The sequence below is a fragment of the Bemisia tabaci genome, chromosome 7, assembly GCF_918797505.1.
Source record: "Bemisia tabaci chromosome 7, PGI_BMITA_v3".
Classification (NCBI taxonomy): Eukaryota; Metazoa; Arthropoda; class Insecta; order Hemiptera; family Aleyrodidae; genus Bemisia; species Bemisia tabaci.
In genome coordinates this window covers 48,713,768-48,740,022 of record NC_092799.1, presented here as the reverse complement: position 1 = coordinate 48,740,022, position 26,255 = coordinate 48,713,768, and the positions used below count along the sequence as shown (strand labels likewise).

Genomic DNA, 26,255 nt, shown 5'->3' with positions numbered 1-26,255 from the left:
CTTCCCGTTAGATGAGGTTAGGAGGGGAGGCAATCCGAGGTAGGTAACTATATCTCGACGGTGAAATGGGTCACTAAACTTTGTACTAAGCGCCGATAACGACCGGCGATTCCCGAGTACAGATTTGTTTAGAAGGATGTTTAAAGGCACCGAATGGCAACGCAAAGCCTCGAAGTTTACGTGATGAAGCAGCATGGATCGTTTTTCGATTTTCCAGCAAGGTTAAACACGTACTCACCAAGAAAATGTCGTCAAAAGGAAGGTAGACAGAAAAACCCGTCCCCCATAACAACGCGTGACAAGCACAGCTATGGTTAATGTTAAAAGACGCACATCATGCATGCTATCGTTGTGCTACATTCAGTAAATCTGTAATCATTCCTTAAAAACATAGCCTTATTTCGGGTATTGTACCTTTTTCAAAGGAAGGAGTGAGGTAATTTTCCTTTTTCATCGCCTTGTGTGAACATCGAAACTATTGTCTCAGGGAGAGAAAAGGGCACTTATTTGAAACGACACAGAACAAATGAAGTGTTGTGATATTTCCAGTTAATGGACCACCAGACAAGGTACGAATTCATACATTTTTCTTAACCAGAATTTCATGTAGAGCACGATTCGCGCAACGAAAAGTAATGAAACAAACTCCAAACGAAGATATTGACGTTTTTATTTCAGATTGGTTACGAGGAATTTGAACTACCCGCTGACAAGAAACTCAAAGCTCTACGTGAGTCAAATTGCGCACTACAACGGTTTCAACAAGCTTCTCAATCGAGTAATGTTCATTTCCCACCATGTGCTGTTCAAACTATAAGCAATTTGCTACAGCTGAGCCAAAGCGTCAAGATTGAGGTTGCCAGATTTTTATATCGCAGAGACTGTCATGATAGCGTTTAGCGCACGATGTGAATCAAGCAGAGCATTGAGTTTTCATGAGCGGGTGGTTTGAATTCACGCATCAAGAATCATTAAATATCTTTGGAAGGAGTTGATTTCGGTAATTTTCGTTGTGCACGTCGTATTCTACGTAAAATTTTAGTGAAGAAATATGTATCAGAATGCTGAAATTCGTACCTTGTGTAGTGGTCCATTGTGGCAGTGCCCCATTAAACTAGGTTACGAACTTAAATGTTGCGGTAATATCCCAATTTCAGTTGCGGTACTACCACAATCAATTAAAATGTCCATATTATCCAACACATTGGGTTAGTGCTACAATTTTAGGAGATAACCCCTAACACTTTTTTCCGCGAAGTATTCCGAGTTTGTCTTGAAAATTTTCTCTGATTTATCTTGCTTGATTTTACTTGGTTCGAGGAGGAAAGTTAAATGATAACAGTAGCTGTCCAGCGGGCTTGTTATTAGAATTGGTAGACAAAACGTTGTAGATAAAGATGGACAAGGGAAAATGGTGCGATTTTATTGGTAAAAGCGGGTGGTTGTAACGGACCAAGGAGGTGAGTAACGACAACCCCCGGTGCCCTATAACGAAAACATTGCATTTATTCCCTTATCATGAGTGAACCGACCACTCTTTTTAACCGATGAGATCGCTCCATTTTCTTTTTATCTTCTTTGTCTATCGCTCTATCTATCAATATGAGAAGTCAGCCCGTAGGTCATTCAGAAAGCAGGAGCCTCTATGGCTTCGATTCTTTTCCCCAAAAAAGGTAACTTCCAGCATTATTTTGTCATTTTTAACCGGTCTCTCATAGGTCTTAACTAATTGGGGTTGACTTGTTCTTGGAACTAGTTCCTAATTCCGGAACTTTTGAGATTTTCCTGATTTTTTCCGGAACTTTCTTGGAACTTCTGCGAACGTCTAAGAGGAATCCCGGAACTTTTGACGGTCATAGAGTGAGAGATATTACAACAAAAAAGTTCCGAATTCCGGAACTTTTGACGGACATGGAATGGGACTGCCATGGAGAGGCCAGAGTACCCTATCAGTTTGATGAAATCCAAATACCGGAATTTCAATAACCGAGTAAAACAGGGAATTAAAGGAAGGAACGTCTAGTCGGACTATTTGATGCAATGAGCGAAATTCGTCAGGTTTTCTTGAAATTGCAGTGGCTGTATGCAAGTGTCTTGTAAGTTTAATATTTTGCTCATCGTCGGCGAAACAAACTTGTTCAACGAGGCCGTGGATGCATACTCGGAGTGAAACATGCTCGCGTAGTTACGATATGCTCGCTTTTAGGGAGCATTATGCCCTTTTCGGAGGCTTGTTGGATGTGGCAGGCAGCGGCAGCATTTCATATAAACGAGTTGCTGGCGCGTGGCACGGAATATTGTTTCCCGTCTCCGGATGGAAAAACTCCGGAAAAAACCCCTAGTGATGTGAGCTTACAGAAGTTTAGGCGTTGCTCTCCGGTTCCGGAGACCGAGCAATTAACAGGCGAAACTATTCTGCCGTGCTAAGAGAGAACGCCGTATGAACCTCCAGACGTTGCCAAATTTCTTTCGATAAAAACCGAATTCACTGGGAAAATTTTGAATATTTTTTTGCAAAATCGTTAGACAATTTTGTACGCAATTTATTCTGAAATATCTGAAAATTTAAGGGGAAAATAGACCTGAATTTCGTAAAAAATGAAGGTTTAATCAAGGGAAATTTGACAACTCTCGAATATTCTTACGGCGTTCTTCCTTAGCACGGCAGTATTGTAAAGGGTGCACATGGTGCGGTTATGGTTATACAGTTTTGTATCTGTGGTGAGCGTAAAGCTGGATTCTAATCCCACAATGAATCGCTGAAACATGAATGAATGTTGACTTGCGAACACTTAATTCTGAGGTTAAATTACGCGTAGAATATGATGCGCACATTAAAAACGCGCGAAAAAGTTAAACAGAAACTGAGAAATACGCGGTTCCAGAGTCGCAAATTTTCCGTTAAGAACGCCCCGGATTCGCGCTGAACCGAATGACGTCATCTGGCACCAATCAGAAGCGAGCATGGGTTTCCACGACTTCCGTCAAAATGTCTCTCTGCTCCTCGTATATTTGTATGAAAACAAATGGAGCGTCGAAACTTCACCTACAGGATCAAAGAATCGAATCCTGTTCATGTTATCCGTTGAAACAAAGATACTCGTAAAAGCAGCCCAAAACGGAAACGGCAATCGAAAACACAGGAAAATTCGGAAACAAGGCTAGTTTCCAATACCAATTTCACCATGTAACGCCGTTTGTTGGATTTTTATTTTAATTAATTTTTAATTCTTAATTCTATTTTAGCAGTTGATAATGATGCCGTAAGGTACCGAAACGTCCTGCCTTTGTATTTTATATTCTAGCCTTGTTTCCGCATTTTCATGTGTTTTCGATTGTTATCCGTTGCTAACATGCAAGCAACAATTTTATTTGACAAACATTAGTGGAAAATAAGAGGAGCTGGCGCGATTTGACTCCCGCATGCTGTAGGACACAACTTCCATCATTTTTCCGCCATTCCGGCGCCTTTGGAATTCTTTTGAGTCTTTAGAATTTTTAAAATGAGCTTCTCCAAAATGTCGGCTCCAAAAATATCCGATAAACCACCAAGTAATCACCTGGTGCTTTCAGAATATCAAATAAAAATCACATGGTTTAATGATTCATTTTGATACAACCGGCAACCGCGCTTAGCATGAAATTCCATGTAAAGCCCGAGTTTTGTAGAAACGCACAAAATTGCAATTCAGAGAGAATGAGTCGGGAATAGATTCCACCTTTTTGTATTATATTAGTTCAAACGTATTTTTACATCGTATGAATATCTGCTTTGGGAAAATATGGAACGTTTCTCACTGTAAATTTCACCAATTTTTTCTGAATAAACGCATGATATCAAAATATATTAGACAGGAAGTACAATAATTTTCTAGTAAAAGATTTAAAGTTGCATCTAATATTACAACCTTGGGGTGAGGTTACATTTATTTGTCTGGGAAACGACGTAAAATCGTCGCTCTTCTGACGTAAGGGCGCGTCTGAATTTCCGCGAGAGCTCTGTGCTCCGTATAACTCTATGCTTTCTGGAGCTTTTGTGAAAATAGAGATACGCCCTTTTACGCCGGGAAAAAAACGAAATCCAGCAACGTTGCTCGAACTGAGTTTTCAGCAATGAAGAGACCACTCAAGTTGGTTAGCTCCTGTTATCGAGTCTAAACAGCGGTGAAATAGTTTCGGGTGGGGATTCGGGAAAAGTTTCGGACGGGACTTTAATTGAGCAGCGCTGCAGACAGGGCTGGGAGCGCGGGAGGAGAGTGAAAAAGGGGGTGAAGCTGTAGTGAAAGGGCGATGAGACTAGTGAAAGTGGGATACTCACAGCTGCCGGAGAAGTTCATCGGGTGGGTGATGGCGTCAAACCTGTCGATGCTCAGCGCCACGAGCACGTACGTCGACGAATACGTCACCATCGCCTGGAACACAACCCATAACGTCCGTCAACAATCTTTTCGTAGGTTTCGAAGGGCCGGTGAAATTAGTAATAGAGAAGAAGAGATAGGATAATATATACAGTGATCATTAGTAATAGTGAAGAAGGGATCCCATCCCATCCCATCCCATCCCATCCCATCCCATCCCATCCCATCCCATCCCATCCCATCCCATCCCATCCCATCCCATCCCATCCCATCCCATCCCATCCCATCCCATCCCATCCCATCCCATACCATCCCATCCCATCCCATACCATCCCATCCCATCCCATCCCATCCCATCCCACCTATAATAGTTACCCGACCTGTCGTCAATTCTTTCGTTCACGATAACTATCGTTAGGTTTACGTTAGCCTATTCAAATTTTGTGATTTAGTCCATTTTGGTCTCATAAAGAACTGTATAGAGTTTTGGTTAAATCGCATTTACCGTTTACTTATAAACGGTAATTAACGTAAGTGCCCTACTTACGCTGTTTTCCACTAATCTGTCTTGCCGCTAATCTGTCTTGCCGGGGGCCGCCCCCTGGCTTCTAAGAAGCCAAACCCTGGGTTCGCCCTACTGGCCCCTAAGAAGCTAAACCCGCGGGCCGCCCCCCTGGCAACTAAGGAGCCCAAGCCCAATCAAGGAGGGTTTGTTTCTTAGGGGCCAGGGGGGCGGCCCCCGGCTTCGGCTCCTTAGCTGCCAGGGGGCTGCCTCCCGGGCCTGTTCTCCCTAAGAATATTGAATGACATTGCTGTTATTCGTATCCCGTTGCCTGAAGTCATTGATTCGCCTTCAAATGGCCGGGTATGCAAAATGTTTGCCGTGACGCACGAATAGTAGTATCAGAGTTTTGCATTAAGTTTACGGATTGATTTGAAGGCGCTTTTCTGCATCCGTTGTGAGTGGTCCTGTACAATGATGTTGACCAGAAAGTTCATAATTTTGGGTTTTAAATCGAACCGCATATTCGAAAAATGCCGACGAATATTATTTTGAAAAAATAATATGATTGTTTTTGGTTTTCTATGTCTTATTTCAAGGAAGAGAGCGTAGGCGGCTGGATGAGATCGTGTATTTTAAATCCCTTGGTTCGGTCATTGTATTCTGAAGCGAAAGTGAAGGAGTCGCCGTTTACAAGATCGCAACTTACTTAAAAGCGGTTGTGAATTTAAACACTTTCGCACGGATAAAATGTGCTTTCTTTGATTAACTGTGTATAATTAAAATTGAAGAAAAGGTACTTTGTCCACTTGCCCATTAGGAAAGCGTAAAGCATGGATGGATGGAGCATCGATGACCAACTAAATCTTATCTGATAAGGAATTTTAAGTGGGAAACCTTCTTTTCAATCTTTAAATGATCCAAATCCACCAACAAGTTTTAACTACTAATGCAAAAATGCGTATCTTCTGATGAATTGTCGATTCTTAGTTCCCAAAACGCGAATCTCGGCATTTCTGCCGTATTTTTTAGCAGTTCGAGAGATTATTGAAACAGCTGATGGAGTTTGAAAAAACATCTTATTCTTGCTATCCTCAAGAATTATTACCCTTCTACCGAACATAAAGAGAAAAGCAGACAGTTTTTTTACTCTCCTGGAAAATCGTGTTTTCCGAGATTCGCACTTCTGCACTTTCACCATCGATAAAGTGCTTTAGTATTGTTTAATTAACATTTGCACAGGCAGTGATTGTGATTGTTCAGTCAGTAGTTTTTTTTCTCATTAATTTCTTCACAAACATTCTCAGGTATATATGTTGCAGGCAATTAGCAATCGTCGTCAAATTGCAATCTATTCGTGTTTAATCAACAAATTAATTCGTTTTAAAGTGAAAAACGAGATTGGAAGTAGGGATTATTATGCTTTGAATTCAAACATACGTTAGCCCCTTCTTCTTGGATACATAGTGCCAGCTAGCACACTCGCGAGTTCGTGAAATGTCATCATAATAATCTGTGTTAGGTTCGGTTAGGCACCTAAACTAACTTCTTGGCAAAGCGGAGCGTATCGCTGGATTTGAAGGCGTAAAGAAATCTTTACTATATCGATGTTATCGTAATTACAATTTGACGAATTGACAAGCACGGAGCTTGCAAATTGCTGGCGATTGCTGGCTCCCTGCGACTTATACACTGATAAAGATTTCAGAGATATTTATTTCCATCTTTAATTTTACATGTACTTTTCTCTCTTCTAATCAGCATGTGTGTTTATTTTTTCTTACAAGATTCTACAAGAAAAAATACGTAGGAGTCGGTGTACTACAGTCATATTAGGTGCATTTAGTCATCCATAAATCAATAATGAACAATTTCAATCTCAAAAAATCGTCGATTTTCCGTGAAGAATCTTACAAAATCGATATAACCGATCGATATATCGACTCGTTAACATTAAAACTCTATTTTGCGTGTAAAAATACGTAGGAACTGAATAATATCAAGAATAACTCACTTTGTAGAAGGGATAAAGGCTTTATAAAGACAGGGATAAAGACAGCGATAAAGACAGGGATAAAGACAGGATCGACAGAAAACCAAACTTTTTCTTCTACAACTTGTTTTTTCTGACTGAGAAAGTTAAGACCAAAACTAAAACTTCCAGTTCCATGGTAACCCCTTCCACCGTGGCCCAGGCCGTCCCAGCTGATAAGTCTTAATGGCGGGAACATCCCGGCCCGCCTTGAACCCCGAAGGGATCAAGACGAGTAGGATGACCCGCCCTACTGACGCAGCTGAGACAACCCGAGCCCCGGAGGCAGGGGTCCCGAACCACTACTCATCTACGCACTGGAACTCGTGCAAATAAATTCCCGGCGTCGTCAATATCCAATGTGTTCCACAGCGACTCCTCGAATGCTGCTTCAATCAGACTTCTCCCAATTGTCCGTTGGAGATTCTGACTTGGAGATTGGCCTAATTGTCTCCCCCGTCCTGGAAGTGGTGGAGAAGAGTCTACCTGTCCCAACTGGGGGAGGAGATATCCCCTGCCCCTTGGCAGTCTTGAGGGTCCAGCGGTTGCACTCAATGACCGGTTGGCCCCCCGGCCTAATGGTGGTTCTGGGTCATCTGAACCAAAAGTTGGATGAACAGCAAAGAAAATCTCGTCCAAAATACGATCCTTTATAACCGTTGACAAAGGTACTCTACAGTAAGGACATTCGTCATTCGTCAACTGTGGACGACATGATCCGCATACAGAGTGACCATTTGTACACTTTACGAACGGTGGCCGCAAAGGATGGTCGAGGATATCGCAAGTGTTTTTTTCCAAAATTTTGGTAATGGTGGTCCGCAATGGCGGTTTCCTTGAGTTCTGTTGCTCAGTCACTGTGAACACAGAAAAAAAAGGGGGGTAAGGGAAGGGAACGGGATACATGTAAAGGATAGAGCAACAATCACAACTGTTTGTTTGAAGTCTCCTTATCTTTCTCCCTTTGGAGATGTGAGATAACTGCAACCTGGTTCCCGTAGAACCATTGATCGAATTGCAATGTTGCTTGTAAGAGGAAATTGGAGGAGAGATCCAAACGGTGAGGGGCGGGAGGGGAGTACACACTGGTCGATGGGGCGGAGGGAGGGGAGGACACACTGGTCGATGGAGCGGAGGGAGGGGAGGACACACTGGTCGATGGAGCGGAGGGGAGGGAAGACACACTGGTCGATGGAGCGGAGGGGAGGGAAGACACACTGGTCGATGGAGCGGAGGGGAGGGAAGACACACTGGTCGATGTGGGAGATGGGTGAGTAGATACAGACTTCTCGTTATTGCTCATCTTGAACATAGAGTAGATTTCATTTGTTACGAGAAGGTTAAATTCACTATTGAGAACTACCCAATGGCAGAGCATATAATTTTACCACCGGTCTTTTGTACACTCCGTTGGGAGTTTTGACTTCTACTACTCTTGTGTTGTTATCTTTCCCTGGAAATGTACGTAAGACTCGGCCTCGAGTCCATTTTAAGGGGGGGCTTTGAGGATCATGGAGAAGAACCAATGTTCCCTCCTCCAGATTCCCGGCTTGTTCCAACCACTTCCCTCGTGGTTGGAGTGTATGAAGGTACTCAAGGTGCCAACGTTGCCAAAATTGTTGGGCATACAACTCCACCAAATTCCACCTATGCAGAAATGGTGGACTTTCCGTGTCATATTGCCTTTCTGGTAACGCTACTAATGGCCGACCAATTAAGAAATGGCCAGGGGTGAGAACCTGATAATCACGTGGGTCAGAGGAGAGTGGAGTGAGAGGACGCGAATTTAAAATAGCCTCAATACGGGCTGTCAATGTTTGAAACTCCTCTTGAGTTAATACACTATCACCTATCACCCGTTTCAGGTGTAGTTTAAAACTTTTCACTGCAGCTTCGTACAGACCCCCCAAATGGGGCCCTAATGGTACATTGAAGCGAAATTCCACTCTGTTATTGTGAGAAAACAATATTAAATTTGGGTCCTCTGACGTAATTAATTTTAAAAATCTATTTGCCGCTCCCTGGAAATTGCTAGCATTATCACAATAAATATATGCCGGTTTGCCTCGTCTACTGACGAAGCGCTGTAACGCAGCGACGAACGCATCGGTACTCAATTTTGAGACCATTTCTAGATGAATTGCCTTGGTGCTCATGCACACAAAGACACAAACATAGACTGGAGAAATAATCGCATACCGAAGCTGATGCAATTTTACATTGAAATGGCCACAAAAGTCCAATGCCGTTCTGTGGAATGGGGGACTCTGCTGAACTCTTTCAGCTGGTAAATCACCCATTAAAGGAGTTTTGTTTCTAGGTTGTACCTTAAAGCAATAAATACATGACTGAAACACTGATCGAGTCAATCCTCTTGATGCCATTATCCAGAATCTCTGACGTAACAGAGATTGCAGGAGTTGCGGAGGAGCGTGCATGTTATCCTTATGGTATTTTTCAACCAGAAGGCGCACTAAGCGGTGTTTTGATGGTAGTATTATCGGATACCGCGCTGATTCTGGGAGAGGGGCATGCGTTAATCGACCCTGAGCATGAATTAAACCATCCACGCCAATATATGGTGCCAATCGTTTGAGTGGTTTAGATTTATTTGTTAATTTTTCACCTCGTTTTAGGCGGTCGATGTCCCCCCCAAAACTCTCTTTCTGAACCAAGAATAGAGTTTTATTTTCAGCGACTAGAAATTCCTCCACTGTAATGGGTCCTTTTTTAATGACACGGTCATGACGTATTAAGAAACGTAAAACATAAGCAATTGCTCTCACTACCTTATTCCATGAAGAAAATTGTGGAAATTTAATTTCTATCTTTTCTTCTTGAGCTGTTATTAATACCGTGTTAAACTTTTTTAACTCTGGTAATTTTCCATCGGATGGAAGTATTCGTAACTGCTCTGGCCAAAGTTCTTCCTTTTCTTTTAACCAAGGTGGACCATTCCAATACAGAGGGTGATCTTTCAACTCACTAGGCATTATTCCTCTTGACGCGACATCTGCCGGATTCAAGCGGCCTTCAACATGACCCCATCTCACTGTTTCTGTTAAATTTTGGATTAGCGCTACTCTATTTGCTACAAAAGTTTTTAGTTTGTATGAAGGAGTTTGAATCCAGGCCAAAGTTATCGTAGAATCTGACCAAGCGAAGACTCTTTTTACACTAAAATATTCCATTATTTTTGGCAGATATGTTTTCAATACTTTTATACCCAGTGCTGCTGCACATAATTCAAGTCGTGGTAATGAGACCTTTTTTAGAGGCGCAACACGCGATTTCCCAACAATGAGAGTTATTTTTGCAAATTCATCCGTGGAAGGGTGGAAAGATCGCAGATAAATCAGGCATGCTATTCCCAGCTCACTTGCATCGCAAAATATATGACATTGTACTTGCCTATCTTCGGTCTCTATATATCGTGGGATCTCTATAGAAGATAACAATTGCAATTCATCTGCGAACTTTTCCCAACGATGTATTAGTTCCTGGGGGAGTGGGTCATCCCATCCCAAACTAATCAACCAAAGTTCCTGCATGAAGGCTTTTGCCTTAAAAATGACAGGTGTTAGAAATCCTAACGGATCAAAAATCGAACTGATTAATGATAAAAGGCCTCTTTTTGTATTAACGGACTCTGCTCGTTTTATTTTGTAAGAGAAAATGTCTTTCTCACAAGCCCAAAATGCCCCTAATATTTTGAAGACCGGGTCGTCAAATCCACTTTTCGGAACCTCCAAATCTTCTGAAGGAAAATTCGCTAAAATGGCTGATTTATTGGAAGTCCATTTTCTCATGAAAAAACCCCCTTCAGCCAAAAGAAGGATGACTTCTTTTAACAAAGTTTTGGTATCCTCATCTGTTTTATCACCATATACCAAATCGTCCATGTAAAGCGCGTCCGCTAGCGCTTTTGCTGCCCTAGGATATTTATGACCATGATCCTTTATGATCTGTTTTATTGTGCGTATGGCTAAGAACGGTGAACAATTTACCCCAAAACATACTGTTACTAAAGCATAAGTTTTTAGTTGCATATAAGGTTCAGGCCTCCAAACAATTAGTTGGAATAGATGATGTTTAGGATTTAATTCGATTTGAAGGTACATTTGTTTAATGTCCCCTGAGAACACCGTGGGAAAACGCCGAAAACTCAACAGAAGCATAGGAATGTCTTCTAACAATGAAGGACCAGGTAATAATAGATCATTTAAGGATTTTCCATTAGAAGTTTTCATACTTGCGTCGTAAACTGTTCGAAGTTTTGTGCTACTTGACGACTCGTTTATAACTCCATGGTGGCTCATATAATAATGAGGCGTTCCCTCAGGAGGGCGGGGAACTTCCCGCATAAAACCGTTCTGTTCATAATCCTTCATATATTGAACATATTTTTCCTTTAAGATTGGATTTCTACGAAATTTCGATTCCAATTGATGAAACCTTTTAACCGCGATGGAGTACGATTCGCCCAAATTCCCAGAATTTTGACGGAATGGCAAATCTACTTGATATTTTTTATTTGGGAGTTGTACCGTAGTTTCCGTGTACAACCGTTCCGCATATTCTTCCTCCGGTTTCAAACCGTTCGAAGGGGTTGGTTCCTCCAATGCCCAAAACTGCTCTACTTTTGAATACAATCCACTAGAACAGTTGCATGTTAGAAGAACCCTTGCCGAACGTACCGGAGCAGAGCGGAGGAGCGCTACCGATGAGTGCTGCGAAGGGGGGAGGGGAGGTTTTGCCATAGACGATGACAACGTCGAAAACGTTTTTCCCAAAACAACATAACCAAAAACCGTGGACATTACTGATGGTAAAGAGGGTCCCAGAGGGAGAGGGGGACCGTTGACAATCAATGCATAGAGGTCAACAGCTAAAATGAGATCAGGTTTGCTCGGAACATCAAAATGTTTATCAGCTAATGGGTATTGTCCCAGAATTTTCCTCAAATCCTTATCTAATGGGACTGGTGGAAGAAGACCAGTTATCTTCTTGACGACTATCATAGGATAGTTTGGAGCCACTAACCGTCCATCAGGCGTTGAAATGCTGATTTCAGCCATGCCTTTAGACTCAACCTGATTTTCAGATAGGCCTGAAAGATTCATTTCAGTGTGGCTAGGTTTAATTCTAAGAAGAGAACAACACTCTGATCTGATAACGCCCGTATCAGCCGCGCTATCTAGGATGGCCTTTGCAACCAATGTGCGGCCATTTTTTGCCGTCAACAAAACAGTTATTGTTGGCAACACTGACGTCATATTTCGACTCTCAGTAAGGAGGGTACGCTGACCCTGAGGTTGGATCGTCTGATCAGAACCAATGGTGGCTGATGTGGAAGGTTGTGGAGTCGATTCATGTTGATACATCTGGGTGGGTAATGCAGTTGCAGTTGAAAGATGCAGCATAGAATGATGTTTTTTCGAACATGATTGACATCGTTTTTTACTCTCACAATCCTTAACCCCATGAGATGTACTCAAACAATTGTAACATAGATGATTTTGTGTCACAATATCACGCCGATCCTGTGCAGTTATATTTTTAAACTTTTCGCATTGAGCTAGAGTATGAGAGCTTTTGGGACAAAGCTTGCATCGCAAATATGGTGGGGGTAATTTTGTAGTTCCCCCAGAGTTTCCCTGTTTACCCTCCGACTGAGGGGGGGAGGGAGATGATGAACCCTTTCCCACCTGCAAAGCTCTCACTGGAGGAGCAGATGAGAGTTTTGGGCATTTTTGGTTTGAACGAAATTTATTAGATTCGCCATCTGACATTTGTGCAATTTCGTCTTGTAGATATTTGCAAATTTCGTCAACAGTTGGCATTTTAGTTTTTTCATCCCGAGAATCCTCAAATCGTCGTTTATGAAAATTATTAAATTTCCGTAATAAAACCAAAACCAATAATGAACAATAAGTTTCAGGTTTCAACCCTAAACCCTCCAACGCTTGCATATTCTCTTTTATTTTGGTGTAGAAATGAGATAAATTAGACGCCGTTAACTCTTGGAGATCAAGTAAATTTGAAAGGTAATAAGTTATTTGTCGTCTCTCGTTATGATAATAATCTACCAATAAATCCCAGGCAACTAAATAATTTTCAGAAGTAAATTCTAAATTTTTAACTAAATTTAGTGGTTCGCCTTCCAGTTGGGCGAGCAAATATTGGAACTTTTCAATGTTGCTAAGCGTGGAAGATTTATGAATTGTAACCTCAAACAAGTTATGGAAAATTGACCAATCTGACAATTTTTTACCATCAAACCGCGGCAGCACGATTTTAGGAAGCCTCACTTGAGACCTTGTATTATTAGAGCATGTGGTAGAATTCGGATTAGAATCCTTCGAAGATTTTTTGGCATGTTGATATAGTGATTGAGCTTTCATCACCATTTCTAAAAATTCCATTTGAGCGTTAATCACACTCTCCTCTGACACATCGGTGGAGAGAATTTCACCCTGAGTTCTGTCAAAACCATCCTGGAGTTTTTCCAGCCTTTCCATGAAAAATGAAAAACTATCAATGTTTTCCGGAGTTATTTCGGTTAACTTCCACAAAATGGTTCTAACTTCGCTCATGATCAAATTCCTCTGGCGTATAAGTTTGATTTCAACATCATTTGAATCCCGCGAATGTACCGAGGGGGGACGAGAAGGAGGCGCGGAAACTCTTTGCTGAAATGTGTGCGACGTTAAAGTCGCTGTATGATAATCACTCTCATTGACGTTTCCATTGTTTACATTTTGATTTAGTGATGTTGTCGGATTTGACAAGGAATTCAATACGGCATTTCGATTAACCTCATCATCGTTTCCCCCACCCGTTACACCCTGACGTAAGACTCGGTTCAATTGTTCCCGCAGACCATTATCGTAATTGTGGTCCATCAGTAACTGTTCACTTGGAGTTAAACTAACATTAGATGCTGGAGAAGAAGGCAACATGGACAAATTTTCTAACCTCGAAAAAGAATTTTTTTTTTTTTTATAAGTTATACAGTTTCACAACCTGTTTTCTAAAACAGCTGATATTGTGAATTGACCCAATTATGCGAAGATTCGATATAGGTTATTTTTGAATTAAATATGAAAAGTAAACAGCTGTATTAAGCTTTTCTAAGCTTTTAAGGGTGAATAGAATGAAAAATTCTTATAATTTTCCATTGAAATGATGGATTAGCAATTGAGGTTATTTTTCGAGGTTAGGAAAAAACACGGAAAGGGAGGAAGGGAGAATGGATAGAATTCACCAGGAAAAATGGATGGAACGATACAGGATTCTCTCAGGATCGTTGGATGGAGCACTGGGGCTGGGTGGCTGCGTCTCTGCAGGACTGGGTCAAATTAGGACTTCTGTTGGTAACTTGTTGGGACGAGAGCTTGGAGGTTAGGACCTGGGTGGCTGCTACAACGTTTCTAAGTTTTTCAGAAGTTTTATATATCCGGCTCGGAGGACCATGAATAATATCAAGAATAACTCACTTTGTAGAAGGGATAAAGGCTTTATAAAGACAGGGATAAAGACAGCGATAAAGACAGGGATAAAGACAGGATCGACAGAAAACCAAACTTTTTCTTCTACAACTTGTTTTTCTCTGACTGAGAAAGTTAAGACCAAAACTAAAAACTTCCAGTTCCATGGTAACCCCTTCCACCGTGGCCCAGGCCGTCCCAGCTGATAAGTCTTAATGGCGGGAACAGGAACCGGTGAATATAACATGTGAAAACAACGATAACAACCCCGTCGACACATCAATTCAACAAGAAAATAGCGGAAATTAAGGCTGGAGTTTGACCCCTTTGTCCCCCTCCCCCTTGTAACTCGAAAACGGTTCCTATACTCGTTTTGTACCTGAGTTTTCTGTTATTATAAGCTTCCACTTAAACCTGGGAATCGAATACCGAAAAAGGGGCGAAATTTTGGGAGGCTCTTTTTCTCGGCTGACTCCGGGAAATTGGAAATGACGCGAAAAATCGAGTTTTTCTACTTTTTTTCTAATATATCTCCGTTCCAACGCAAAATGTCAAGGAAAAACGTTTATTCAAAATTATAGCCGATAAAATTACCTAATCTTACAACCGAATCAATTTTTGATTCACCAACCAATTTTCCTCGGCCAACTATCACCGTCATAATATCACCGAGTGGATGCCGCCGAATACAGAGATGGCATCTTTAGCGGAAGAGGGTAATAAACAGAAGTGAAGCCGTATAGCAACAAATTCGTTCAGGATTAATGACGATCGCCAGGCGAGGAGAAGTTTAGAAAAAAAGATAAAAGCGCGAAGTAGGAGTGCATCAGTCATGGGAAGTTTAGTCCGTGACACCGTTTGTCCATTGAATCTGAATAGGTACCCGCGAGCAATGAAGCCGTCAATGTTGCATTAACGGGCCCCGAACGCCATTAAGAGGACGTACGATTGATTCTGTTTGTTCGGGTCCTTGAAACTTCCTGTCCGGAATATTCGAATAGTGAACCGTCACGGCCGGACTCGCCGAGTGCATCAGCGGGCTTTTCTCTCGATTATACTAGAGTACCTTTATAGACAGAGTATGGCCATTCGTATCTTTTTACTGCAGGAAAACTGTTCCGCTTTTTGATTGGTCAACGAGTTTTTAGGCTTCATGATGCTCTTAGGGCCGTAGATAAACAAACAAGATGGCGACTCACCGTAACATCGATAAGAAGCTAAATTTGACAAAAATTTCAATTATATGGCAGTAACAATTTAAACTAGCATATCTACGAATAACACACGAAAAAAAACACGAAAACTATTGTTAAACCACCTCACACCTTTATCACAGGAGGATGTAAGATGTGCATAACCTCAATCTTGCTTGCTGATAACAGCCATCTTCTTTGTTTATTTACGGCCCTAAGAGCATCGTGTCAGCCTATTCGCTCGCGACCAATGAAAAACCGGAACAGGAATGGCCATACTCTGTCTATAAAGGTACTCTAGATTATACTGCCGTGCTAAAGAAAAACGCCGTATGGCCCCTCAGGCCTTGCCGAATTTCCTTCGGTAAAACACGGATTTACTGGTAAACTTATGAATATTTTTCCTCCAATTTTTCAGATAATTTCGCACGCAATTTCATCGGAAAGTCCGGAAAATTGCAAGGGAAAATATTCATAACTTTCCTCAAATAATAAACATTTTACCGAAGAAAATTTGGTAACTCTCGAATGTTCATACGACGTTCTTGTCGTTCTTCCTTAGCACGGTAGTCAGTGGCGTGGCGTGAATTGCGAGGTATCGATTGTTATGCCGTTTAAACCTATGGTAAAGAATCGATTATTAAGGTGTTCGCTGCGAACACCCTGTTTATCGATCCTTTTCCATAGGTTTAAATGGCATAACAATCGATATATCGCAAATCACGCCACGCCACTGACGGTAGTATAGGTGCGATCGTTCACGTCATACCTGTCGAGGATGTTGCAATGTCACATGAGAGGGGCGCAGTTTTCTCCGAAGTTCAATACTGTCGTCCACGATGGAAAAACGCCTTATAAACATTCGAACGTTCCTACATTTCCAGCAATAAAATATGAATTCTTTAGGAAAGATATGAGTATTTTTTTTTTTAAATTTTTAGGTAATTTAGATCGAATTGCACGTTCAATTATTTGAAAAATTGGAAGAAAAATATGTGCAGGTATGGCATAACAATCGATAAATCGCAATTCACGCCACCCCACTGTGAGGTTCGGTATACTCCGTTTTCCGCGAGAGATAAGGATTTTGTATGATACTACTATTTTAACGCCAGTGCGCGCGGCTGGTATCGCGCTCAAATTGAAGGCGCACACTCGTGAGAAGAGAACAAAAGTGAGGGCGGATACAGCTTTAAAGTGAAGTATTCAGCTGCCGCTTCTTGTTTTCTGCGTTTAATTGTGTGATTCAAATTTGACCCTTTTGATCAAACAATTACTTGTTTGCGATTGAAGTGCAATCAGTGTTCGAAACTCACTTTTGAGTTTCAGGAACCATGTGACGCATCAAGCCCGATTTTTAGGCGCCATTGAAGATTTATTAGGGGCCAAATTGACTTTTTGCCTATATTTTACGCATATTTATTTAGTTAGACGCAAGATGTTTTTGTAACAGAACTAGTAAGTAGCTGTAACTTGGGTAAGACAAAAGCACTAAGAATGAAATTGTGAAGAATAGAAATAGAGTTTTTTTTTTTTAATTCTAATAGATTTGTTTTCTTTCTTTATGTGACTTCTTATGAAAATCAAGATTTTTGGGGGCCACGTTGGCGCAGTATCTTCATTTTTTAGGTGCCATGGCCGATTTTGTAGGCGCATTTGGCGCGTTGGCGCCTGTGAGTTTCGAACACTGAGTGCAATATTAGTATTTTTAAAAAAAACGAATGAAAGAAGATGCGGTAATATTTTTAATTGCAATACATAAGATCTAAATAACGATATTGTCTCTCAAGTCACCGATTCTTCTCCCTGAGATAACAACGGAAATTTTCGAGTTCAGGTAAAGTGATCGATAATTAAAGTGACAGTATGGGAACACACTCTCAAAGGCGCAAGTGAAACTATTTATAAAAGTCCCGAGGGGTTTTCTTCATAGAGAAGAATGCCTCTGCAAGTTATAAGTATATCGGATTATAGCCGATGTCTCATATTATCCAATCATCACTTTTGCACTTAAAGACTAATGGAAGCCTTTCATTTACCCATCATTCAGAACTACTCAATACTCTTGATACGCGCGTTATTTGATTAGGAACGGTTGTTGGAATAATTATTTTTAGCGCAACTCTTACTCGGAAATGGATAAACCACGATATTTTAATACGCTAGTATAGACAAAAACTATTTGTCTTTAAGCTTTGTATACCTCTGTACTAAAACGAAAATAAATTAAATTTAACAATTCAACAACAACAAAATGATATTCTGGGACTTTTTCAGAGCATCCGCGGAAAAAAAGCTTGTATGCGGAGACAAAATTCGAGAAGGTCAATTGGACTGCATTCTGCAATTAGGAACTACAATTTCTGGCTCTGTTCAGGAACAACGTATGTGCCATTAGTTTCCCTATGCACAAAAGTGTTTTTACGGATGATGCAGAAATTGTTGTTCCAAATTGCAAAATGGAGTCCAATTGGATTTACCTGACTTTTTTGCGACTATCCTCCTTCTCTCCTCCTTCCCTTTTCCTCCTTTCCTGATCTTCCTTTTTTGTTTTGGAATATCCAAGCAAAAAATTAGCTTGCATCGGAGACACAATGCGGGGCGATGAATGGGACTGCATTCTGCAATTAGGAACTAAAATTTCTGGCTCTGTACAGGAACAACGCATGTGCCATTAGATTCCCTATGCACAAAAGTGTTTTTGCGGATGATGCAGAAATTGTTGTTCCAAATTGCAAAATGAAGTCCAATAATTGGATTTACCTAACTTTTTTGCGACTTACGGAATATCCAAGCAAAAAATTAGCTTGCATCGAATATACATCAAAGGTCGATTGGACTGCATTTTTCGATTGAGAACTACGATTTCTGGCTTAGTTTAGGAACAACGAAATGTGCCATTAGTTTCCCTATGCACAAAAGTTTTTACAAATGAGACAAATATTGTAGTTCCGAATTGCAAAATGAAGTCCAATTGGAATTACCTAACCTTTTTTGCAAGTCACACCTCCCAGTTTAGAGCAAAAACTGTTGCAAGTTGCTTCTTATTTCAGTGCACGCATGGTGATTCCGTGACAATTTTGAGAACGGAGAAAAAACTACGTTGTTTTGAACGCAAAATAAAGTTCTGCGTTGATTAATTTTTCCCCATTATCATCACATTATAGACGCTCTTGTTTCTGGAACATTCTGGAACAGTATTCATTTAGAAATTTCCTCTCTTTTTCGCCCCTCCCCAAAGGGTTTTGGGTTAAGTATTTTTCTTTTGTTTTGAACTTTTACCCCTCCCTTCCCCCAAAAATACATCCTCACAGCGTTCTTTTCGTTTCTTATTGTTAACACAAATTAATCCTTTTTCATTGTTTTGTAGTCTCGAAGTTTCTCGAAGAACAGAACAGGGATTTTCAAATCCTGTTTACAATAAAGAGGTCCCTTCACCTCAATGGAACAAAAGGGATGAATTTTTGTCCTTTTGTTCCGTAAAATTCGGGTTTCCCGCCACAGGACAACGAGGAAATAGTTTCTAAATTACATCCTAATTGCAGGAGGGGTCAGCAGAGGGGGGTGGGAATTTTGGAGGTGGCTACAGACCAACCGAGCTTACAAAAGGGAGACCCCTTCCCTAAAGTTCAATCAGTGTGAGTTTAGAAAGCGAAGAAGTTCCATGGGTGAACAGGTCAGAGGGTCAGTGGTTCAGTGGCTTAGTTGTTTAGTGGTTCAGTGGTTCAGTGGTTCAGTGGTTCAGTGGTTCAGTGCTTCAGTGATTCAGTGATTCAGTGCTTCAGTGTTTCAGTGTTTCATTGATTCAGTGTTTCATTGTTTCAGTGGTAGTGATTTAGTGGTACACTGCAGTCAGCAACCGGAATTCCAACATTTGTAGTAACTCAATTTGGATTAAGCTCCTAATATGTAAGTGAACCTTATAGCTTACTCATACCTTCTATTTTTATACACTTGAAATTTTGATAGTTTTAATTTTAAATTTTTTATTTTTCAAAATTTTATTTTTCCAATTTAAACATTTCAAATTTAAATTTTTAATTTACAAATTTCAAATTTTGAATTTTCAAATTTTTAATTTTTATTTTTCAAAGATAAATAAAGCAGTCATTTTTCAAATTGAAATTTTTTCGCTTATAAATTATAAATTTTAGGTATATTCTATAGTATTTTATCATTACTACGGCCGTACCAGGTTTAAATTTTTATTAATCATCGTTTTAGATACTCGTATTCTCAGAAAAAAGATAAAGGAAAAAAGAAGGTAAATAAATAAAAAAGGAAAAAGGAAAAAAATAATATTTTATTCCAATTCATTCGAATTCTATGGATCAACAGTATATTAAGGTGATTCGATGGACGCCATATTTTGTGTCAGAACGGCATGCGATATATCGTATCAATTTTATTAGTTCCATTTTTTTAGGTACTTGTCATTTTTCTCCAATTTTGAGATCGCAATTCTGTTGTCAGGAAACTAAAGTACTCACTTACCAATTTTAACAAAGAAATTCAACATAAAAAAGGCGTGGTTTTTTTTTTACAGAGAAAATATCGCATTCGAAAGCAGTTTCGATATCAGTATCGAATGCGATGTTTTCTCTCAAAAAAAAAACCACGCCTTTATTACGTTGAATTTCTTTGTTAAAATTGGTAAGTGAGTGCTTTAGTCTCCTGACGACAGAATTCCAATCTCAAAATATAGAAAAATGACGAGTAGCTGAAAAAATGGAACCAATTGATGCGATAAATCGCATGCCGTTCTGACACAAAATATGGCGTTCATCGAATCACCTTCATTGTTTTCCTGCAATTTGCACAGATCTACACAACCAAAAAAACCCTTAGATTGTGAAAACTTTCTTGAATTCTTGAGTAATTTTCAGCGCTTATTCTGAAAAAAAATAAACGAGAATCAACCCTCAAAATCGCAGATTTTTTAATAGAAGTGAACATTCGTTTGGTTAAAGTTTAAAAGTAATCAATCAAAGTATTTATTAATTGGACTGCATTTTGCAATATGGAACTATAAATTCTAGCCCGGTTTAAAAACAACGTATGTGCCATTAGTGTGCACTATGCACATAAGTGTTTTTTCAGATGAGCCTGAATTTATACGTCCAAATTGCAAAATGTAGTCGAATTGTCCAATCGCTCTCATGCTTTTTGACTTATATTATTGCTATTTTTCTTTTAGGTCATTTTTTTGCATTCTTGAATCTTGAGTAATTTTTAGCGCCTAGTCAAAAAAATAAACGAAATCAAAATCCCAGAATTTTTAGAAGAAGGTCATATTTGCTAGGTTAAAATTGATTAATAATCAATTCAATTATTCATTGATTTCTCAATTATTTTCATGCTTTTAGACTTTTAATAATTCTTTTTTTTTTATTTTTGTTTGTTTCAGGTCATTATTTTGCATCCAGAATCGCATCAAAATACATTGATTAAATAAAAAATGCGCAACTACACCTCCACGTTTGAAAATCTCCGATGGTGTTCCACTTTCAGAAAAGAAAAGTAACCGAGGAATCTCCCTCAAATTCTCCGTAAATATTATAGAATGAGTGAAAAACTCATATTAATGAAAAACTCATATTAATGAAAAACTCATATTAATGAAAAACTCATATTAATGAAAAACTGCTGATTAGTTCTGGTTGAAAATAATAAAACAAGAGCAGAGATTTGCGACGTCACAGTCAAAGATAAGTATTTTCAACCTTCAGCTATCGATATTCGAACTCTCGTTAAAGTTTTAGTAAAAAAAAAAATTGCGCACAGGCTATAATTTTAATTTACATTAGATCTTTAGCAGCTCTGCTTCCTTCATTTTTCTATTTTTTCAGATCGGCAAAACAGTAATGAAGTTTCCGGCATTTTGCTTTTTGAATGAAATCAACTTATTTTATGGGACTAAATTTTTATTTTTCCTCTTCAAAGGCTTCATGCTAATTTTTCTTTCTCCTTTCTCGTGTATTTATCTCTTCTAAATTGACAAGAGACAGGGTCAGAGCACAAGCTACTTTCAGCATACTGATCGCGGATAAAATTGCTTTACAGAATTGGTAGTTTTTCTCAAACATCATATTACTTTTTCTCTCCGTGTTTTTTTCAAATCTTTATCATGTTTTTTCTTTATCTATTTCTTTTTACGTCGATAAGAAACGAACACAGTGAAAGTTGTTTCATCTTCTTTTATTTTTCTTTTTTTTCTTTTATATATTCTAAATACCTCAAACTAATTTTCCATTATTTCTTCTTCTTTCAGATTGGCAAGAAACGGGTGCAAGGAAAGCAGTTCATACCTAATTTTATTTTGCTCTCTTCATTTTATTTCGTAACTACCTCTTATTAATTTCTCTTTCTTTATTTATTCTTTCTTCCATCTTTCATTAGCGTCTCCTCTGAAGACCCAGATACACCTGCGAATTAGAAGCGCTTGTTGAAAGTGAAACACCAATCGGAAAGGAAGATTTTGATAGCTAGACGTCGAGCGATTGAAATCCCGGTTTCCTATTGATGTTTCACTTTTAACAAGCGCTTCTAACTTGCAAGTGTAGGTATCTGCCACTTTACACCATTTGCAATTGAAGTACATATTGTAATTGGACGTATTTCTGTCAAACGGAACTATGTGCCTTAAGACATGAGCCCTGAGACCCATAAAAATACATGCATAACAGGGCTCACGTCATAATGCACATAGTTCCGTTTAACAGAAATACATCCGATTGAAACTACTAATTCTTTTTCCCTCACAAAAGCACTTATCTGCAAACTGCTAATATTTCTGAAATAAGACAAATTATCAATTCCTCTACTGTACAGCACGGTCCAATTTAGACGTATCATAAAGTCACATTTTGATCATTGAATCGCTCATTAATGATGTTTGATATTTTAAGTATTTAAAATCAGAACAATTATAATTGGACTGCATTTTGCAATTTGGAACTATAAATTCTGGCTTATCTGAAAAAACACTTACGTGCATAGGGACACTAATGGCACATACGTTCTTTTTTAACCGGGCCAAACTTTATAGTTCCAAATTGCAAAATGCAGTCCAATTATGCTGCGTTCAAAAAGCCAGTTGAAATGACTAATTATTTGCTCACAGAATAAATAGCTCAGGAGAACAAATAGCGTAAAAACATTTGCACTAAAGTGATTCGATGGACGCCATATTATGTGTCAGAGCAACATGCGATATCGCATCGACTGGTTCCATTTTTTCAGCTGCACATTATTTTTCTCGAAGTTTGAGATCGCAATAATGTTGTGAGGAGACTGAGGAATTCACTTAACAATTTTGACAAACAAATTTTACTTAATAAAGCCGTGGTTTTTTTAGAGGAAAAATATCGCACTCGATACTGATATCGAAACTGCACTCGAGTGCGATATTTTCTCTCTAAAAATACCACGCCTTTATTACGTTGAATTTGTTTGTCAAAATTGGTGAGGGAATTCTTCAGTCTCCTGACAACAGAATTGCGATCTCAAAATTCGAGAAAAATGACGAGTGGCTGAAAAAATGGAACTAATTGATGCGACACAAAATATGGCGTCCATCGAATCACCTTAAGTTCCAAATATTTGCACGGAATGAATTTAGCATTAGAAAAGAGGAGGTATGAGTTTTGACAAATATATTAAGCAAAAATCAAAACTAATTTGTTATAAAAGTTTTTATTTTCAAGTTAGGTTTAGGTTAAGAACTAATCATTCCTTTTTTTTTTCTTCTTAGTCTGTTTCAGGTCGGAAAGAAACGAAGAGGATGGATGCTCCGCATGTTGAGTCATTGAGGACGGAAGTAGTGCCCTCCTAAATGTGTATTATTTCCATATAATTTAGAAAGTAGTAATTACTAGTATGATTGAAATTTTATCCCATCAATTTTTCATTAATTTCATTCATAAAATCCATGAAAATAATTATATTTTAAACGTGTCGTATCCTTAAGATGATTCAACGGACGCAATTTTTTGTGCCAGAACGACGTGCGATGTATTGAATCGATTCGTTCTGAAATTTCAGCTACCTGTCATTTTTTTCGAATTTTGAGATCGTTCTTCTGTTGTCATGAGTCTGAAGAATTCATATTCCAAATTTGACAAACAAATTCAACGTAATAAAGGCGTGGTTTTTTTAGAGGAAAAATATGGCATTCGATACTGACATCGAAACTGCACTTGAATGCGATATTTTTCCTCTAAAAATACCGCGCCTTTGTGAAGTTGGAATTTCTTTGCGAAATTTGGTACATGAATTCTTCAGTCTCATGAAAAGAGAAGTGCGATTTTAAAATTCGCAAGAAATGACGAGTAGCTCAAATTATGAAATGAATCGATGCTATATATCGCACGTCGCTCTGACACAAAAAATGGCGTCCGTCGAATCACCTTAACTTGGATGCCCTCAGCTGTTTAAAGGGATATAAGAAGTATTTGCCATTCCTTCCAGTTCTGCGCATGGTTCTCATTTAATTCAGTCAAATAATATTGCATTTAACTGGGAGAAATTAAACTGCATTACGCAAAAATAAATTATCTTTTTCGGTTCACCGTAGAAAAAACACGAGTTTCATTTTTCCAACATAAGTAGGTGAATTTTGAAGAGCCAAGAATATTAATTCCTTTTTGCGTAATGCAGTTCAATTACTACAACTGAATGCAAACTTGTAATTGGATTACACTTTGTAATAAGGAACCATTATTTCTTGCCAATTTTAGAAATAACACACATGCCATTGGTTTCCCTATTCAGATATGTGCTTTTATGAGAGCTAGAGATAGTGGTTTCTCATTGCAAAATGTGATCCAATGATGTTGCAAGTCCAAAGAGAGTATGAAACTGCAATTCAAATTATAATTTGGAAAAATAACGTTTGATTCATTATGGCATAATGCATCGACTAAAATCTTGGCGAGAGAGAACTGGACAAATTTAGGCCAGAAGCAACTATGTTGCAGGCAAATCCTAAGCACATAGTTCCTTTTAGCATACATGGGTCCAACTAATTTAATTGCTGATAACAAGAAAACTTCTAATTAAAATGAGGGGTTTAATAGAGAATTCTAAAAGCCAGTCTTGTCACCCATTGCAAACCATACTAATAACTCTCGATTTATCTTGTTTGTTCCAGAAGATGCGGCAGAAGAAGCGGGGGTTTTGGGGGAGGGCTCGCTGAGGGGGGAGATTCCCGGGGAACGGGGGGGTTCGTGGGGTTGGGAAGAACCGCGAGACGAGGATTCCCAAGGGGGGAGGATTCCCGGGGAAAGGGGGGCTCGTGGGGTTGGGGGCGGAATCGCGGAGAAGGGTTTCCCAAAGGGGGTTCCCGGGGAGAGGGGGGACTCCGTTGGGTTTATGTAGGATCGCGGAGCAGGGTTTCCAAGGGGGGAGGGGCCGCGGAGTAGGATCACGGGGGGAGGACTAGGGTTTTTTTTTTTTTTTTTTTTTTTCTCCGCGACTGGCTTGCTGAGATCCTCCGGGGCGTTACGTCCCGGGGTCTGCCGTCGCCGGCAGGGGCGCCCGCCGGGACCCCGTGGGTCCGTTGGGTGCCCCTGCCCCCGACCCCCCGCGAGGGGGGTCACTTTGCCCCCCCGCAAGGGGGGGCTTTTTGACCCCCCTCGCGGGGGGTCGGGGGTGGGGGTGCCCAGCGGACCCTTATGGGGTCCCGGCGGGCGCCCCTGCCGGCGACGGCGGCTCCGGGGCGTTACGCCCCGGAGGATCTCAGCAAGCCACGAGTGGAAAAAAAAAAAAAAAAAAAAAAAGGGAGGAGGTGGGAAAGGAACCGGGACGCTGGAAGCCTGGGTTGGGGGAGGCCGCTGCTGGTGGACACCGTCGTACCGGGATCGTCGCATTTTTTTTTTTTTCCCCTTCTTTTCTTTCTTTTCTTTTTTTTATTCTCTGTTTCAGGTGCTGCTGCTGGGTGCCATCGTACCGGGATCGTCGCATTTTTTTTTTTTTTTTCCTTCTTTTCTTTCTTTTCTTTTTTTTATTCTCTGTTTCAGGTGCTGCTGCTGGGTGCCATCGTACCGGGATCGTCGCATTTTTTTTATATTTTTTTTCCCCCTTCTTTTCTTTCTTTTCTTTTTTTTATTCTCTGTTCCAGGTGCTGCTGCTGCTGCTGCTGGATCTTCCCGCAACCGAAGGTAAGATACTGTTTTATTCCTCCTCCATAATCAGTTGCGGAGGGCGCTACTTTCGTCTTCTGCGGGCACAGCTGTTTTTAGGAGTATCAAAAACGGCATGGAGAAGTGACAGGTGGAGATGCATCGGCGTTGGTGAGTGTATATTTTTTGTTTCCTCTTCCCCTTCCCCTCTTCCTCTTTCCCTCTTCCTCTTTCCTCTCCCTTTTCCTCTTCCCTCTCCCTTTTCTTCTTCCCTTCCCCGTGGATTAGGGCTCTTGGCGACACCACGTTAAAAAAAACGCGCCGTAAGCTCTACCTCCAGGAGCAGCACCGTATCCTCTACCTGATCGGGCTTTCCTAAGGTGGTGTGGAAACGAGCTTGTCAAAATATGTTCCTCTATTCCTCCTCTGAGTAAGTAAAATCAAAACCTGAGAATCTTTTCATCAAGTGCTTTTTTATCTTTTTTATAGGGAGAGCATAAATTCAAAACCTGGCAAGTGCCCCCTGGTGTTGCTACGATTGAGCACCAGTTTCTATAAG

General features: G+C 40.0%; 1 protein-coding gene and 1 long non-coding RNA gene across 8 annotated transcripts in view; one reads left to right on the top strand and one right to left on the bottom strand.

Moving 5' to 3' along the window:
• The window catches only part of LOC109030130 (Crustacean cardioactive peptide receptor), a 538,683-nt gene that overhangs the window by 51,846 nt on the left and 460,582 nt on the right, over window positions 1–26,255 (bottom strand). For all 7 annotated transcript variants that reach the window (XM_072302110.1, XM_072302109.1, XM_072302111.1 and 4 more), the window contains one exon: window positions 4,319–4,412. In XM_072302110.1, the coding sequence (XP_072158211.1) occupies window positions 4,319–4,412 (94 nt within the window). The remainder of the gene's footprint in view (window positions 1–4,318; window positions 4,413–26,255) is intronic.
• On the top strand, window positions 19,050–21,274 carry LOC140225108 (uncharacterized). The gene is made up of 2 exons (XR_011900269.1): window positions 19,050–19,484; window positions 20,983–21,274. It is a non-coding gene; the product is annotated as an uncharacterized lncRNA (long non-coding RNA).